The sequence below is a fragment of the Amphiprion ocellaris genome, chromosome 19, assembly GCF_022539595.1.
Source record: "Amphiprion ocellaris isolate individual 3 ecotype Okinawa chromosome 19, ASM2253959v1, whole genome shotgun sequence".
Lineage (NCBI taxonomy): Eukaryota > Metazoa > Chordata > Actinopteri > Pomacentridae > Amphiprion > Amphiprion ocellaris.
Genome location: NC_072784.1, coordinates 4834948 through 4850498, shown reverse-complemented (window position 1 = coordinate 4850498; position 15551 = coordinate 4834948). Strand labels below are relative to the sequence as shown.

The following is a 15551-nucleotide window of genomic DNA, read 5'->3' as shown; positions in this document are numbered from 1 at the left end:
CACACCCTGAACTGTTTTGGATTCTGCATTTAAAATAGGCCTATTGGGAGCTTTACATTTTGCATTAAAAGCGAATTGATTCCAGTGATGTTTAGAGCCAGGGCTGCAGAATAAGCTGCAAATATTCCCCTCTCCATATTCAGAGCTGCTTTACGGTGGTATTTGAATAAGAAATGAACTTTTCCACCATTCCTCATGCTTTTTTGTGCCGTAAGCTGCATTATTAAGGCTGTGCACAGCAGACAGCTGGAGTCACGGGTGCGTGTGACACCTGTGATAAAGGCTGCGGGATTAAAGCGTCTTGTGTACGTACGTGTTGAATTGCTGGAATTCCGTTAAGTCTTCCACTTACGCTAATCCCTCAGTGTCTTGAAATAACGTTTTGGTGAAGTGTGGGAGAAGACCAGCTGGTTGTTGACAGGCTCGGTGGACACGCTGATCCCCTGCATCTTTTGGTCTGAACACAGATTAACAAACAAACAAATATCTTTGACATGAGACACACCACATTCTGAGGAAGTTGTACATCTGTGAGGTGACTTTCCAGCTAATCTTGTGTTGCTCAGGTGGATTACAATGATAGGACAGATGGACAGTCTCGTGGTGCCAGGACAAACATCACACTCAAACTGAACTCGCAGGAGTCCTCTCTTGCACTGCATTATAGCCACTTTTGATTAAAAAAACAACTTTATTACATCCACAAAGAAAGAAGATGGTACATTTGCCTTACTGCACTGTTTACAGCATGAACTAACTTCTATTTTATTACATTTCATTGAACATGTCAAACTTGTCGTTGAAAGTCAGGCACACAGAGACAATATTCGCTCCTGTTCTTCCTTCTTGTCTTTGTTCCCCTTCTTACTTTGTTTACATGATGTGCAGGAGAGACCACAGTCTTAACTTCTGTGGTCTAATGCTCTCAAATCCCCTCACATGTAAGAGACACTGTGAGAGTCTTTGCAGTCATTTTCCCAGCGTTGTTGTTGTTGTTGGCAATACAGAAGGACTTTAGACGGGGTTTCTATACTGCATGTGTCACAACCATCTGTTTACAGCCACAAGTCCCCAGCATTTGTCCTCACAAATTGTATGTTTGACATCAAAGTCTTATGCTGTTGCTCCTTGTGAAGTCCATTCTTCATCTGTATCATAGATAGTCCTTGTGAAACTCAGAACTCCTTCAGGATGGTGATCTCCCTGGTGGGACCCGGGCTGCTGGAGGAAGCCAGCGGGCTGTGAGTTGGACTGTGTGAGTGTGGGAAGAAGGAAGGGATGGAAGGGATGTAGGGGATGGCGGCCAGCAGCAGTGGGCTGCCCTGGGGGCTTTCGTCAGGAGATAGAGGGATGACCACATCATCCTGGTCCCACACGTGGAAGGCGTTGTGGGCGAATGGATGTGGAGGAGGATGGCCGGGGCCCCTGAGCTGTTGGTTGTTGTCCTTGTCTTCGTCTTCGTCACTAGCTGGACCCAGTAAACAATCTAAACAAGGAAGACAGAGGTCAGCAGAGAAGTCCTAACAGTTAGAGGACAGTTAAAATAGCAAATGGTGGAATAAGGTTGATTAATACTAATGTGTAACAATTTTAAAAGTTCCATAAAGTAGTGAGTAAAGAACTAACTCGATCAATTAGCCGTTGGTAAATCACAAATGGAGATAAACGAAGAGACAGGTAAAAGTAATGGACACAACTCAACAGCTAGCTAAATGTAGCTAACTATAGGTAGGCAAAAGTGATAAACAGTGAAATGTATGTAATAAATGATGGAATAACATTAAAATTAACAAGTGGACACTTTTAAAGTTAGCGACCAATAATGTGTAAATATGTAACTAAAAGTAATAGGCAAATGGTGCAGCTAGACAGCTAAATTTAGCTATTGGATAAGTAGCAAAAAATTAGCCAAAAACAGCTTAAACAACTGTTAAATGCACAATAAATGAACATTAAAATCAATAAGGGACGAATTTGAAAAGTTAACTAAAAGTAATAAGTTATTAATTAACATTAATTAGCTGCTGGAAACTCAAATGGTGCTACTAGACGGATATATGTAGGTAATGGATGAACAGTTAGCATAGTTAGCCAGAAGTAAGAGATAAATGGTGAGCTAGTTTGCTAAACGGCTAAAACAGTTATGCATACAAAATATATATACAGGGATGAGAAATGAGAATGAAATAGTACAGTACTGACACACTGTAAACAATACAATATAAAGAGGCTTGAAAAAATAAGTTTAAAAAGTGCAAAGACGTAGCAGTGCAAGAATTGCTGTGCAAATTTTATGGTTTGGGGTGATATGAAATGAGTCCAGTATATGCTAGCATCAGCCACTGATGCTGATGTTGTACATTATATTAGATTATATTAAATTAGATTAGGTTAGATTATTATTCTCTCAGGTGTACTGTCTTTCTTTCTCATTTTAGCCCTGTTTTAGAAGTGATAACATACATTTAACTCAAAATTACGTGTAAAACTGTGATCACATCTGTAAAAAGACTTTACCTGCTATGTCAATGGCCAGATCCTTGATGAGATGTCCAACAATAGCGTAAGCAACTCCAACAACCACCAGAGCGGCCATCAGCAGGTACACAACCCCCTTGGGTAAAGGGATCAGGTCCTTGGGTGGAGGTTTGTACTGCTTGTACAGAGGTTCATCTATGGAGTAGGGGTAAGCATGTGCTCCTCCTGTGGCATTCAAGCCGGTGAAGTTATAACCATTCATGGTTAAGGACTAACGGTGAGCTTCTTCTTGTCACTTAGAGCTGGTTCATCCTCCAAAGTGCTGTTCTTTACGCACGAAGGTGGCAGGAATCGCCAAGAGGACAGATTCTCCAATTCTGCAGGAAACGAGAGAATAAGTATATTCAAATAAAAGTAGTCGAGCATTTTAAGCGTTTAGTAGTTTTACATGGGAGATATTTACCTTATTTTCGAGCTCCGCAACCACCCGGTCCATCAGAGCGCACAGACTGGCGGACTGGCTCTGGCTTGGCGTCCTGCTCCTTATGTAAGTTATCTGGGGCTGATGCTGCGTCCTGAGCTGTCCTTGGTGCTGAAGTGAATCGTGCCAGCAGCTGTGAGCTCTCAGGTCCGCCCACTCGGACCGCTGTTCCCTCTGCAGCGACTACATTCCACTCGGCTCCATGGCGGCTCGTTACGCACGGCTGCTGCGCGCCCTTAATTCCTTCAACTTACCGAGAAGCCGCCTCGTTGGAAATCTAGTCAACTTGTTTCCAGTGGCTATTTTCTGCTCACCCAGATAGTTAGAAGGTTTCCAGACCTCTAAATGCAAATGAAGGTGAGAACTGGAGCGTCTCACATGCTAAAAGCACACAGTATTTGGAGCATTTAGTTAAAAACCCGAAGTTCACATCCACATTGTCACCGATGGACGGTTTAGAGCAGGGGTGTCAAACATGGCCCGCGGGCCAAAACCGGCCCTCCAGAGGGTCCAATCCGGCCTGCAGGACGACTTTGTAAAATGTAAAAATAGCAGAGAAGACATTAACTGCTAATTGTAAATTTGTAAAACTGTAAATTTAAAATAATTTCTAGACAATGACAATTTTTTTATAAAGTAAAATATTATCTTGCTCATTGTTCTTGTCATTTTGTGCATCATTTTTGTAATATTTTGTCTCGTTTTTTTAGTTTTTTGTCTGATTTTTGTCATTTGTCTCATGTTGTTGTCGTTTTTGTTGTTTTGTGTTTCCTTTTTGTCTCACTTGTGCATTTGTCTTATTTTTATCATTTTGTGTTTTGCTTTTTTGTTGCTTTGTGCATCATTTGAGTCGTTTTGTGTTTTTTCTCACTTGTGTTGTCTACTTTTTTGTCATTTCGTTTCTCGCTTTTGTCATTTCATTGATCTTGTTTGCCATCTGTGTAATTTTTTGTCTTGTTTTTGTCTCTTGTTTTGTTTCGTGTCGTTTGTCTCATTTTTTGTGGTTTTGTGTCTCGTTTTTGTCATTTTGTGCCTCATTTTTGTAATATGTTTTATGTAAATGATAAACTGAGGCATAATGTTGCTGAAAATTAACTTGTTTTTCTTAAGAAATTTCAGGTTGTTCATAATGTTTTGTAAAAAAGATAATTCCTTAAATGTGAATATTTTCAGAATGTACTTTTTTTGCACTAAAACAAGGGGAAAAATTGGAAAAATCAAGGTTATTTACAAGTTATTATGTTATGATTTTATTGGTCCGGCCCACTTGAGATCAAATTGGGCTGAATGTGGAACCTGAACTAGAATGAGTTTGACACCCCTGGTTTAGAGTTTCTGATCTGCTAATGTTTTTGCCCGATTGTGGAATATTATGAATCCTGCTGCTGTCATATTCAGGATCAAGACAAACTGGAAAGTTAGATTCATGTTCAAATAACTTTGCAGTCCTGAAGCCCTGAATTTACATCAGAGCTGTGCCTTAACCTGCCCCACAAAGGTTGCACCAGTCGCACCCACAAATCCCAAACCATGAATCATAATCCTGTATTTTTATGTCGTCAGAGAATTAGCATGTCTGTCCCGACTGACTGCATGAAAAGATTGTCATTTGAGCCCCATCAGGAGGATGACTCATTCTGACAGAGCTCATAACCCACTGAGGTCATAATCCAGATGAATATTTGTAATGAAAAGACGCCTAATTATTCAAATATTAGCCCGCTATAGTGGCTGCTAATGTCTGGATGAGAAAATATGAGAAACCAGTTCATTTCACACAACAAGGGAAGCATCTCATCAGCCTCCATCAGCCCTGACAGGAAGGACACAGACCACACTGGCCTTTTGGGGTACAATTAGTCACAGTGAGTCACATCGACACAAACATAAAAGATGAAAGGCTATTGGTCAAAAAATTGGAAAAAAAAAAGAAGCAATTTCCGTATGTAAGCAGCATGTAGAACATGTCTGGGCGTCATGTATGCCTGGGGATTTGTCGCTTCTTAATTCCCTCCACTTCAAAGTGGCGCAGGCAGACATGCAATGAGGCTGGAGAGGATGGAGGCCCGTCCAATCTCACATCCCTGATGGATTTAAGGGGGGAAAAAGCAACCAGGAGATTATCTGCTGAGCACTGAGAACATTTTGTAGGGTTCCTAATTGTCCTGGATGTAAAGTGTAACTGTTGCTGTTGTCAAATCCTGTTGGAAGATGATCTCTAGTTTTAAGACTATCTTTCTTTGTCTTTCACATAAAGCTGTGATTGTGAAGCATTTAATCAACTGATATTTCACATTCAGTCTCCACATTGAGCCTCTGATCATGTATCCTTTTGTAGTGGAAGAAGTGCACAAATACAGCACAGTAAAAGTACTCCATTACAGTCCTACATGAAAATCCTACCTTAGTAAAAGTATAGTTATTAGCAGTACATGGAGTTAAAGTAGTGGGTTGATCCATCTGACTGATATATTTTTATCTTTAACTATGTTGTATTTTAAAAGCTTTGGCTGCAGCTTTCTATCTAAACCCCCAATTCAAGTGCAACAGTGCCTGTATTTATATATTCTTTACATGTATAGTTTCATAAAACTGAAAACAAGAAGGACTCTAATGTCTTAAACGACCCCAGCTTCTCCTAGAATTCAGTGCTTTTGCAGATGATGCAGGCAATAACCCTGTCCTCACCGTTTTTGATGGATTTACTGTAATACAAAACCACGCTCCCATCAGCCCGACCCAGACACTGTGGCAAAGTCACTAAAGCTGATACCTGCAGTGACGGAGAGCATCAATACCATAGGATAATGAAAACGGAAAAGATGCTGACTGAAACCAGCTTTAAGCTTCTACAATTCCCCGCAGTTGGAGCTGATTATTCCATAAACAGTGGAGGTCAGTGAGCGGTGGGTTTTCTTTATGTTGTATTTGTGGATCTCAGGGAGGAACACTGACATCTGTGACCTCTGGTGACAGGTGCACACATTATATAACCTCAATCTGCTCCATACATTTTCCTGATTGAACCCATGTGCTCCAGATCAGCTGACAATTGTCTGTATCTGCTTTCTGCAGGCTTTTGTTCCCGAATAACAACACAAGTCAGTATGAATACCAGATCAAACCGCAACAAAGAGAGAGTGAAATCCTCACCACATGAAAATGCAGCTGACAAAGAAATGCATTTGGATGAGGGGGAGGAAATGCTGACGAGAATGTCGGAGAGAGTGTTGGATATAAGATCCTGTATTGATCATACTCTGCAGTAAACCAGACGGTGGAAAGTACATTTATGCAACAATTCAGGTATTTAATCGCCCCACTTCACCGTGCTGCTCAGGTATCGATTTAACAGGATGTTCCTTTCAGGCCCATTTGGTTAAAATAATTAATTTTTTCCCATCCCATTGTGTTAAAAGACTTCTCATTATGTAATTTAGTGTTTGAGTTGTAAGTGAGCTGGTGTGCTCAAGCTGCAGTCAGGGGGAGGGTTCCATAGTTCTGCACATTTTAAAGGAAGCAACAATTTGTGTCACAGCTCAACCATTTTCACCCTTAGACGCATAAGTGGGTCAGAAATGACCTGGTGAGGTCACTTTCTTGCAATATCTTTGTAATGAAAAGTTTTTATCGTTTCATTTTCCAACTATTCCTCAAAAAAAACATGTTTCAGATATCATATATATATAAACACTGAAATATATTTGTGTCTTACAGGGTTAACGACAGCTTTCATGTGTGGTGGTATGATGGACTTTCATCGCTAATCTCAACTTGTTTTGAAAGGGGTAACAGAATACAGTTTTATATAAGTTGTGTGGATTTGAAGCATATTTTACTATCACAATGATAATAATATCACAAACTCCAGCTGCAGTTTACAAAAACCTGGGAGTGTCTTACTTCTATGTTGTGTTTTAACCCTTGTTAAATATGATAGTTTATCTAATTGTGTTTAAATTAAGACTCATGACATTTTCACCACGATTTACTGACAATGACAGCAGCTAGACAACGAGCCTTAACCTCATACAACCTAAATTTCATTCTCCTGCAGACACTTTTTGCAAGAATTTATTTATTTACAGCTTTGAAAATCATCTTTGCTCTCTGGCAAACCATGCAATCAAAAGACATTTTAGTGTTGGAGGCTGTAAAGTGCTAGAAGTAATCACCATGGTTACCGAACAATTACACATTTAAAACAAAACAGCTTCACAAGCAATTACAAACACATTGTGGATGTTTATGATTTGTAGCTTTCTAATTGCAGCACTGTCCATGAATACATCAGTAACACAATGAATTTCAGATCTTGACCTCACTGCAAACTGTTATACTTCACTACAGTGAATACTGATGAATGTCCATACAATAAAATACAAGTAATAACCGATTTAGTTGTGACTGGGAGTAGAAAAATAGTCCTCTTTATGTTTAAACTGCATTAATTACACTCTACAACAGTCCACAGGTTCTGCAGCAAACTTAAAATGGTACTTCTCTCTAAATAAAGCACTCAAATGGATTTTCTACAAACCTGAGAGAAAACAATCATTTCCCTTATACAAATGACGATTCATGAAAGTTACGTGTGATTTAACAGAGCTGAGATGTGAGTTTAATTTCTGGAAGCAGAGTCCTGTTGATCGGGAGCAGCAGTTAGAAGATGGATCTATTTATCCACGGTGAAAGACTGCAGCCCTGTGATGGCTCTGCCCAGGATCAGAGCGTGGATATCATGAGTACCTGCAGCAGAAGGTAAACAACGTCAAACACAATGAACCAATAAAAATCTAGTGAAGGTACAGTTTAGATGGCTGTTAGTCATGAAGCTATTTAGCTGCGTCAGTCTATAACTGAGGGACTTTTGAAGTCCAAGGGATATATCTTGCAAACATTTTTATTAAAGTAAAAGAACTAATGTTTTGATGTTCATTACGATCATTTTGTCATCTGGTCACTTTGTTTCTCTGTGGTCATTTTGTTTCTTTTTGGTCATTTTCAGACTGCTTTGTGGGCATTTTAGGTCTTTTTGTGGTCATTTTGTGCCCCTTTGTGGCCGTTTTCAGCCTGTGTGTGATCATGTTGTGCGCTTTTGTGGTCATGTTATGTCTTTTTGTAGTTGTTTTATGTGTCTTTGTGCTCATTTTCTCTCTTTTTTGGTCTTTTTTAGACTGCTTTGTGGGCATTTTAGGTCTTTTTGTGGTCATTTTGTGCCCCTTTGTGGCCATTGTCAGTCTGTTTGTGGTAATTTTAGGTGTTTTGTGGTCATTTTGTGTGTCTTTGCGGTGATTTTGCAACTTTGTGTTGTTATTTTCAGTGTCTCATCATTTTGGATCTTTATATGACAATTATGTGTCTCATTGAGTCATTTTGTATTTTTCTGTGGTCATTTTATGTCATTTTAAGCAGTTTTTGGTCACTTTGTGTTTCTTTATCAGGTTGTGTCACTTCATCTGTGTGCATAAATGTGAACTCTTTTCTCAAACAAGCCCATACAGTACAGGTTTCCTTCTCCCTCCACCTCACCTTCGTACGTGTTGACAGACTCCAGGTTCATGGCGTGGCGGATGATGTGGTACTCGTCTGAGATGCCGTTCCCTCCCAGCATGTCTCTGGCCTGTCTGGCGATGTCCAGCGCTTTACCGCAGTTGTTCCTCTTCAGCATGGAGATCATCTCTGGGGCTGCTCTGTTTAAAAAACACAGTATTTGCGTAGCGTTATTTTTCAGTGATGTGAGTACAGGACTGTCTGTGGATCTGAATTACACCAATCAGGGAAAGTGGGAAACTCTGGCATTCATTTTGATTGTCACTTTGGCACACATCACCTACCTAAACAATGCTGCTACACATAAAATAACTAATAGTGTCACCAAAAACTCCTTTCTAAAACATTATGGCACTACTTTTGTGAGTTTCAGCCCAATTCCACGACTCAAACTCCATTTCATAATCTTTCTCAGCTTCTTGAGAAACACTGAGGGAATGTTTTGTCTTGTCAACCTGACCAGAAGAAGTCTGAAGTATGGAGCACTCAGGACACAGTCACATCTCATCCAACACTTCACTGAGAAGATAGAGTTCCTTTACTTTTTCTCATCGATAAGTCTGCCCAGCCGCAGACAGGACTGCAGGCCGATGGTGATGTCTGTCAACATGTCTGCCATTTTCTTCTGCATCAGCTGATTCCTCGCCAGCGGCACGCCGAACTGGATTCTGGTTTGGGAAAACAACAGCATTGTTTACTCCTTTTGTTAATAAATAAACATACCGCTGTAACAAAACTAAATTCAGGACATCAGTATAACCTGTACAAAAATGACCAGTAATGATCCCCAGTCACTTCTCCCGTGTTCCATCTGACCTGTCTAGTGTGTACTGACGCGCTGCATGGAAACAGAACTCTGCAGCACCAAGGGAACCCCATGCGATGCCATATCGAGCGTTGTTCAAGCAGCCAAAAGGACCCTGGACACGACAAAAGAGGTGCGATGAGCTGTTACTCGTGTGTAGAGTAGCATTTACTGAAATATGTAACTTCACATGAGAAACTGTGCAATGACAACTCATTTTATTTCAGAAGAACATCATAAATGTTGGTACTCCAGCTGCACTATGTCAGACAGAAAAGCCCTGCAGAGGACAGTCAGTGGAGCTGAGAAGGTTTCAGTTTCCCTCCCCTCTGTTCAAACTGTTTGAATTGCTACCATCAGGCAAACGTTTCAGGAGCATCGGAGGAAAAACAACCAGACTGACTGATTTGATCTGATAAATCTAAGAGGCACAGTGGCTTGGTGGTTACTACTTTCGCCTTGCAGCTAGAAACGGTGTGAATCCCTGGTCCACATCCCGGCCTGGGATTTTTCTGCATGGAGTTTGCATGTTCTCTCTGTGCATGTATGAGTTTTCTCTGGGTTCTCCAGTTTCCTCCCACAGTCCAAAAACATGCTGAGGTTAACTGGTGACTCTAAACAGTCTGCCTGAGTGTGACTGTTTGTCTCTATATGTAGTCCTGTGATAGACTTGTGACCTGTCCAGGTGTCCCCTGCCTTCACCCTCAGTCAGCTGGGATAGACTCCAGCCCCCCTACGACCCTAATGAGGGTTAAGCGGTGTATAGATAATGGATGGATGGATTATAAATGTAATAGGACAAAGATGTTCAATGACTAAGAATTTTCTCTACATGTGTAAACGTGCATCAACAATGTTTATCTTTTCACTCTACCCACCCCGAGGCCGGAGACGTTCGGCAGCAAGTTCTCCTCAGGAACCTCCACCTCGTCCATGAGGATCATGCCAGTGGCCGAGGCCCTCAGGGAGAACTTTCCTTCAATCTTGGGTGTGGAGAAGCCCTTCATGCCACGCTCCAAGATGAAGCCACGGACCTTTCCGTCGTCACATTTGGCCCAGACGACAGCGATATCTGCCAGAGGGGAGTTGGTGATCCTGAGAGTGGAAGCAAAGGAGCTGTCAGGTGGAGAACTCAGTGTGTACACTTTTAGAAAAAGAACAAAGAACACTGATTTACTGGCAGGTACCAAACTCAGTCAGCCACACACACACCTGTATTTACCAGTTAGAGAAACTTGTTTTAATATTCATACAGGAGAAATTGTATTTATGGCATTAAGTATATTTGAATATTTTTTAAAGAAAGTATGAAACTGAACAAAAAAAGGATAATTGTGTCTCTCTAAACATCAAATGTGTCAAGCCCTAGTCAGCTTAAGCTGGTGTACTGTGTCAAACAGGAATTCAGCTGTAAAGAGCTCCACCTTGTGGACAACTAACGGCAGAGCATTGAGGCCAACATTAATGCTGTGTCTCTGAAATGATGACGTGTCTTTGATCAGAACTATTGAGAATTCATTCAGAATAATAGATTCATTACTAGGGCTGCAACTATCGATAAAATGATTAATCAAAAAATCTGACATCATTTCATCAAATAATAATTTGCTTAAAACATGTTTGCTTTTTTTTTTGCTCAAAAAAGTGTAATCATTTTTATTTTCTGCTTTCAGGAATAGACATGCTGTTTACTGCATCAGAAAAGGCGTTCTGTTAGTTGAAGTACGCCCAAACTCAGTCAAATGTGAATGAGCAACGTGAATTTGTTAGAAAATTTCATAAACAAGCGCCAACAGGAAAGCAGATTTGGATAAGAAGTTTCAAGAGGAAGGCTGTTTGTGTTGGAAAAAGGATCTGGATGAGACTTGATGTGTGCCGCGTCACAGGCAGCGCACACATTGAACATTTGGAGTAACTTTGGAACATGATAAAATTACCATCCCCCAGAAGTTTTCAAAATATATCCTATTAAGTATAATTTCTCCTGACCATGTAGTCACTCCAATATGGACATCTCCAGTGATGTCATTTTTTTGGACACCCTGTATAACTTATGCACGATACAGCAGGGATGTCCGTCCATGTGTAGCTCTCTGCCCGGACAGGTATTTCTGTTGCATAGCGCACTCACTTCCACTTTTGATGCCGTTACGTTCTTAGACGATGAATTGATTCATCGATAGTTGCAGCCCTATTTATTACTATTAACAAACAGACGTACCACGTCTTTGAGCCAGTCAGAGTGTAGGTGCGACTGGATGGATTGTACTTGGCTCTGGTCTCCATGCCAGCCGGGTCACTGCCGTGGTTCGGCTCCGTCAAGCCAAAGCACCCCAGGATCTCTCCACGAGCTGTGAGTGACAGAGGGAATAACTCAGTAAAGAATATACCACTCACCTAAGTCATTCATCAGTAGTTCTTCAATATTACCATTTTTTCTCCATCTATTGTTGATAAATAAAAACAAACGCGACAGACTGGTGACAGATAAAATGCTGTTGTTTCCTCTTCTTACCCAGCTTAGGGAGGTACTTCTGTTTCTGTTCCTCTGTTCCATAGGCGTTAATGGGGTGCATGACCAGTGATGACTGCACGCTCATAACTGAGCGATAGCCGCTGTCCACTCTCTCTATTTCTCTGGCAATCAAACCATAGGCCACATAGCTGGTCCCAGCGCAGCCATAACCTTCAGATCAACAAGTGTTATTAAAAACAGAATATAAATAGGAAATAAATGAAAGGTATTGGGCTCAAACGTATCTCGCCACACATCAGAAATTTCTGACAGCACACAGGCTCAGTGTGTACAGGACCAAAGTCCTTTCAATGTCATGTAACTGAAAGATCAGTGGCTGTTATACAGTAAGATAAAAGTTAAACTATAACATAAACAATCAGCTATCATAAACACACATCTGTGGCTGAGAAGGACTGACCTTTAATAGTTGGGCCCAGGATACCCAGCTCTCCCATCTCGGAGATAATTTCTCTGTGGAACACTGAAAGTAAAAAACAGCTGTTATATTACAGGAGTTTCTCTAATAGAGTTTCTCTATTTAAACTAAGAGTTTGTCAAGACGTTAGTAAACGCGATATGTGTCAATATCCCATTAAGAAACTGTGATTCGCATTAACAATCATGCAATACATCTGTTTACTCTACTTCAGTTCATTTTCTGTTAATCTTTCTAGTTTTTAGTATTAGTATACAGTCACTTTACACACTTACGACACGATACACACTGTGACACTTCACACAAACACTTTTAGAAACTTACATTCTGTACTTTGCATTTTGTATTTTGTATTCTTTCTTATTTCTATTTTACTACTAAGCTCTGTGTAATTGTGTATATTCCACTAACCTTTGTTTTTTGCTTATTGTACTCTGGCAAAATAACTTCCTCTGGGATGAATAAAGTAGATTTTATCTTATCTTATATTATCTTAACAGAATATCACAGATTTGAGTGAAACATGTTAACTCACTTAAGCTGAATATAAAATTGAGCTTTAAATTAAGAACTTAAGATCCTGCATGCTGGAAAATGAATACTGCTCTCTCACCTTCATGTCTGTTTGCCATCACGATGCGAGGCATGAGTTTCTCTTGGCAGTAGGTCCGGAAGGAATCCCTGATCATGATCTCTTCCTCTGTCAGCTGGCCCTCCAGATCCAGCGCGTCACGCCAGTTGAACTGGACCTTAGCTGATAGATGTTTAAAGGAAGGGCAATGTAAGGCCATTTTAACATATGTTTTCTGATAAGATTTTCAATTTCAAAAACATGAGAGATTGTCAACACTCACGTGCTTTAGACCTCTGCTGAGTCTTCTCTGCATCTGTGAATCAATATGACATTATTACATTACACAAAATTGTAGGATTTAAGTTGTGCCTATTTAAAATGTCATAAAATATAAAGAAACAAAATAAAATTCTGATTTTCCATTTCAAATAGGAAAGGAAATTGAAAGTGCCATTTTGAGTTAAAGCACTGTCTCAGGCTAAGGTACTTCCTTGAATAATTAAATGCAAATTTGACCTCTTTTTCAAACTACAAACTGTGCTACAAATGCAGTTTGTAGAGTGATTCTTCAAGTCGGACACAAAAAAAATCATCATTCATGCTTGCTGACACCTGCTGTCCATCCACTATGCAATATCTAAAAAACATTCTTCATGTCTTCTTATCAATGTAGTAGTTTGAAGTTCTTTTGTTCAAACAAAAAGTGAAATTGTGTGAAATTGGTTTGTGGTGATCAAAAATGCCAAACAAGTAAAATGTTTTTCCATATATGCGACCAGTCAAAAGTTTAGACACACCTTCTCATTCAATGCTTTTTATTTATTTGTACTATTTTCTACATTGCTGATTAATACTGAAGATTAACACTTCTTCGTTTACAACATAATTCCATATTTATTCTTTTATAGTTTTGATGTCTTCAGTATTAATCTACAATGTATAAAATGATGAAATAAAAAGCACTGAATGAGAAGGTGTGTCTAAACTTTTGACTGGTAGTGTATGTGCAAATGTCCTTTTTGCACATGCTGCTGATTGTGTTGTACTGTTGCAGGCTAATGACGAATGGCACAACGCCACTGTGTGTGGTAAAACAACTTCTTAAAACAATCCTATCTCTGCAGATGCTGTCAGTACTAACCGTGTCTGGCAGGTGCTGCAGTTCCCTGCGCTCTGGCAGCAGAGATGATGGCACATCTGTGAGGGTTTACCAAGAGGCGGCCCAAAGCGCTTCTCAATGCCATGATGAAGATCAGTCTATAAAATGATAAGGAAGTTGTGATGTACAATCATTAACCTGCTGATTTCTAGTTGATCAAAAAGTCAGCCATGCAGCTTACAGTGGAAGAACTGGCTGCGACTTTGACAACTGTCTTACTAAACTGTAAACAAATGCATCAAGAGTTAAACTGGTGCCATCAGAAGACGTTGTAAATGTGTTTTAGGTCAATGCAGGACTGAGTGAGTTAAGAAATGCTGATATAAGCAACAGCATCTGTCGACATGTACAATATAATGACATCTGCTGCTACTGAGGCGTTATCTCTTCTCTTCTTCTCAATGCTCACTGTAATCAAATAAAGCAAGCCGTCAGTGTCAAGCAAAAACCCAGACAGTTGTGTGTGGAGCCAAGCTTGTCCAGCTGAGATAACCTGGGTGGCCTCAGATAACTTCACTGTAGCTACAAGCTAACAGCGCTAGGTCTCGACAGCTAGCTCACAGCTTGGTTGTTATTTATATGTTTTTCTCATATTTGTAAACCCAATGTGCTGTCCGTAAAACGTGTGTTGAAAATAAGAATTAAAAGCACAGTGACAGCTATGTAAAGTGTAATTACCTGTGATAAAGAGCTAGCCCTGCTCCTGGTATCTCTTGGCTCCGGTTCACACTGACGACCAACGTCAAAACACGAACATACGTCATCACGCAGAGCACGCAAAACTAGGGCGCCATGTTGAGTGTGGAGTCCTCGCTTGAACCAGTCACCTCAGTGAATGAACGGAAGTCAGTTATTTTTGTACAAAATTGCATATTTACTGTTTGTGAAGGCCGCACTTATACAGTCTGAGACTAAGACGAGAAAACTACGAATAAATTCCTTGTTTGTGTTCGTTCATCATCACCAAAGATGGCAGCATGTAGAGGACGCTTTAGACGACTCTGATTGGTTCATTAATGGGGGAGTGAAGTTGGCTTTGTTCATGTTTATGTTCCCAGAATAAAAGTATCCCAGTTAGAAGGAAGGATGACAGTCACTGCCAACTTCCCAATATATAAGCATCTTATTTCTAGACAGTAAACACAAGTACTCAGCCTAAATTGTTCTCATACCAGCACTTCTGTCTAGTGGATTTATTGTACCAAATTGAGTTTCATATCTCAGATTTCCAAAGGTTAACTTTTCCTCAGATAATTTTTTTTTATTTCAAGCATTTTTAAATCTGTATATATACTATAGAATTCCAGGGTACTTGCAGTTGACTTGTGTATTTTACATTTAATTTCAAATGGAACATATTTTACGTTTTACTCCATTCATCGCTTTTCTTAAGCCTCCTGTTGTCCTCATTTACGGGCACCAAAAAATATTGTTTCCTTGTCTGAAAAAAATCCAAAAATTCAGTAAAAAAATCCTCATGTTTCTGAAAATTTGCAAAACCTTCAAGAAGAAAATTCAATAATTCCTTAAAAATTTCCCTTAAAACT

The 15551-nt window shown here is 39.9% G+C and overlaps 1 protein-coding gene and 1 long non-coding RNA gene across 2 annotated transcripts; one reads left to right on the top strand and one right to left on the bottom strand.

Moving 5' to 3' along the window:
* Window positions 1-3867: 3867 nt before the first annotated feature.
* LOC129347676 (uncharacterized) lies at window positions 3868-10201 on the top strand. The gene is made up of 3 exons (XR_008599870.1): window positions 3868-6265; window positions 6677-9450; window positions 9545-10201. It is a non-coding gene; the product is annotated as an uncharacterized LOC129347676 (long non-coding RNA).
* Window positions 7021-14833, bottom strand: gcdhb (glutaryl-CoA dehydrogenase b). Its single transcript, XM_023273461.3, has 12 exons — window positions 14683-14833; window positions 13987-14102; window positions 13126-13158; window positions 12885-13025; window positions 12254-12316; window positions 11833-12003; window positions 11539-11668; window positions 10196-10412; window positions 9329-9432; window positions 9055-9180; window positions 8492-8652; window positions 7021-7708 (listed from the first exon to the last, which is right to left on the bottom strand). Exons 1-12 carry the CDS (start codon window positions 14766-14768, stop codon window positions 7635-7637), a joined length of 1422 nt encoding a protein of 473 aa, XP_023129229.2. The 5' UTR covers window positions 14769-14833; the 3' UTR covers window positions 7021-7634.
* Between the last annotated feature and the right edge of the window lie 718 nt (window positions 14834-15551).

Excerpts from the sequence above, each read along its gene's own strand:
- gcdhb (XM_023273461.3), bottom strand. The coding sequence starts at position 14,768 with ATGACGTATGTTCGTGTTTTGACGTTGGTCGTCAGTGTGAACCGGAGC. Across the intron at positions 14,103-14,682 it reads GGGCTAGCTCTTTATCACAG|ACTGATCTTCATCATGGCAT; the intron begins GTAATTACACTT and ends ATCATTTTATAG. Across the intron at positions 9,181-9,328 it reads CGTCAGTACACACTAGACAG|AATCCAGTTCGGCGTGCCGC; the intron begins GTCAGATGGAAC and ends TTCCCAAACCAG.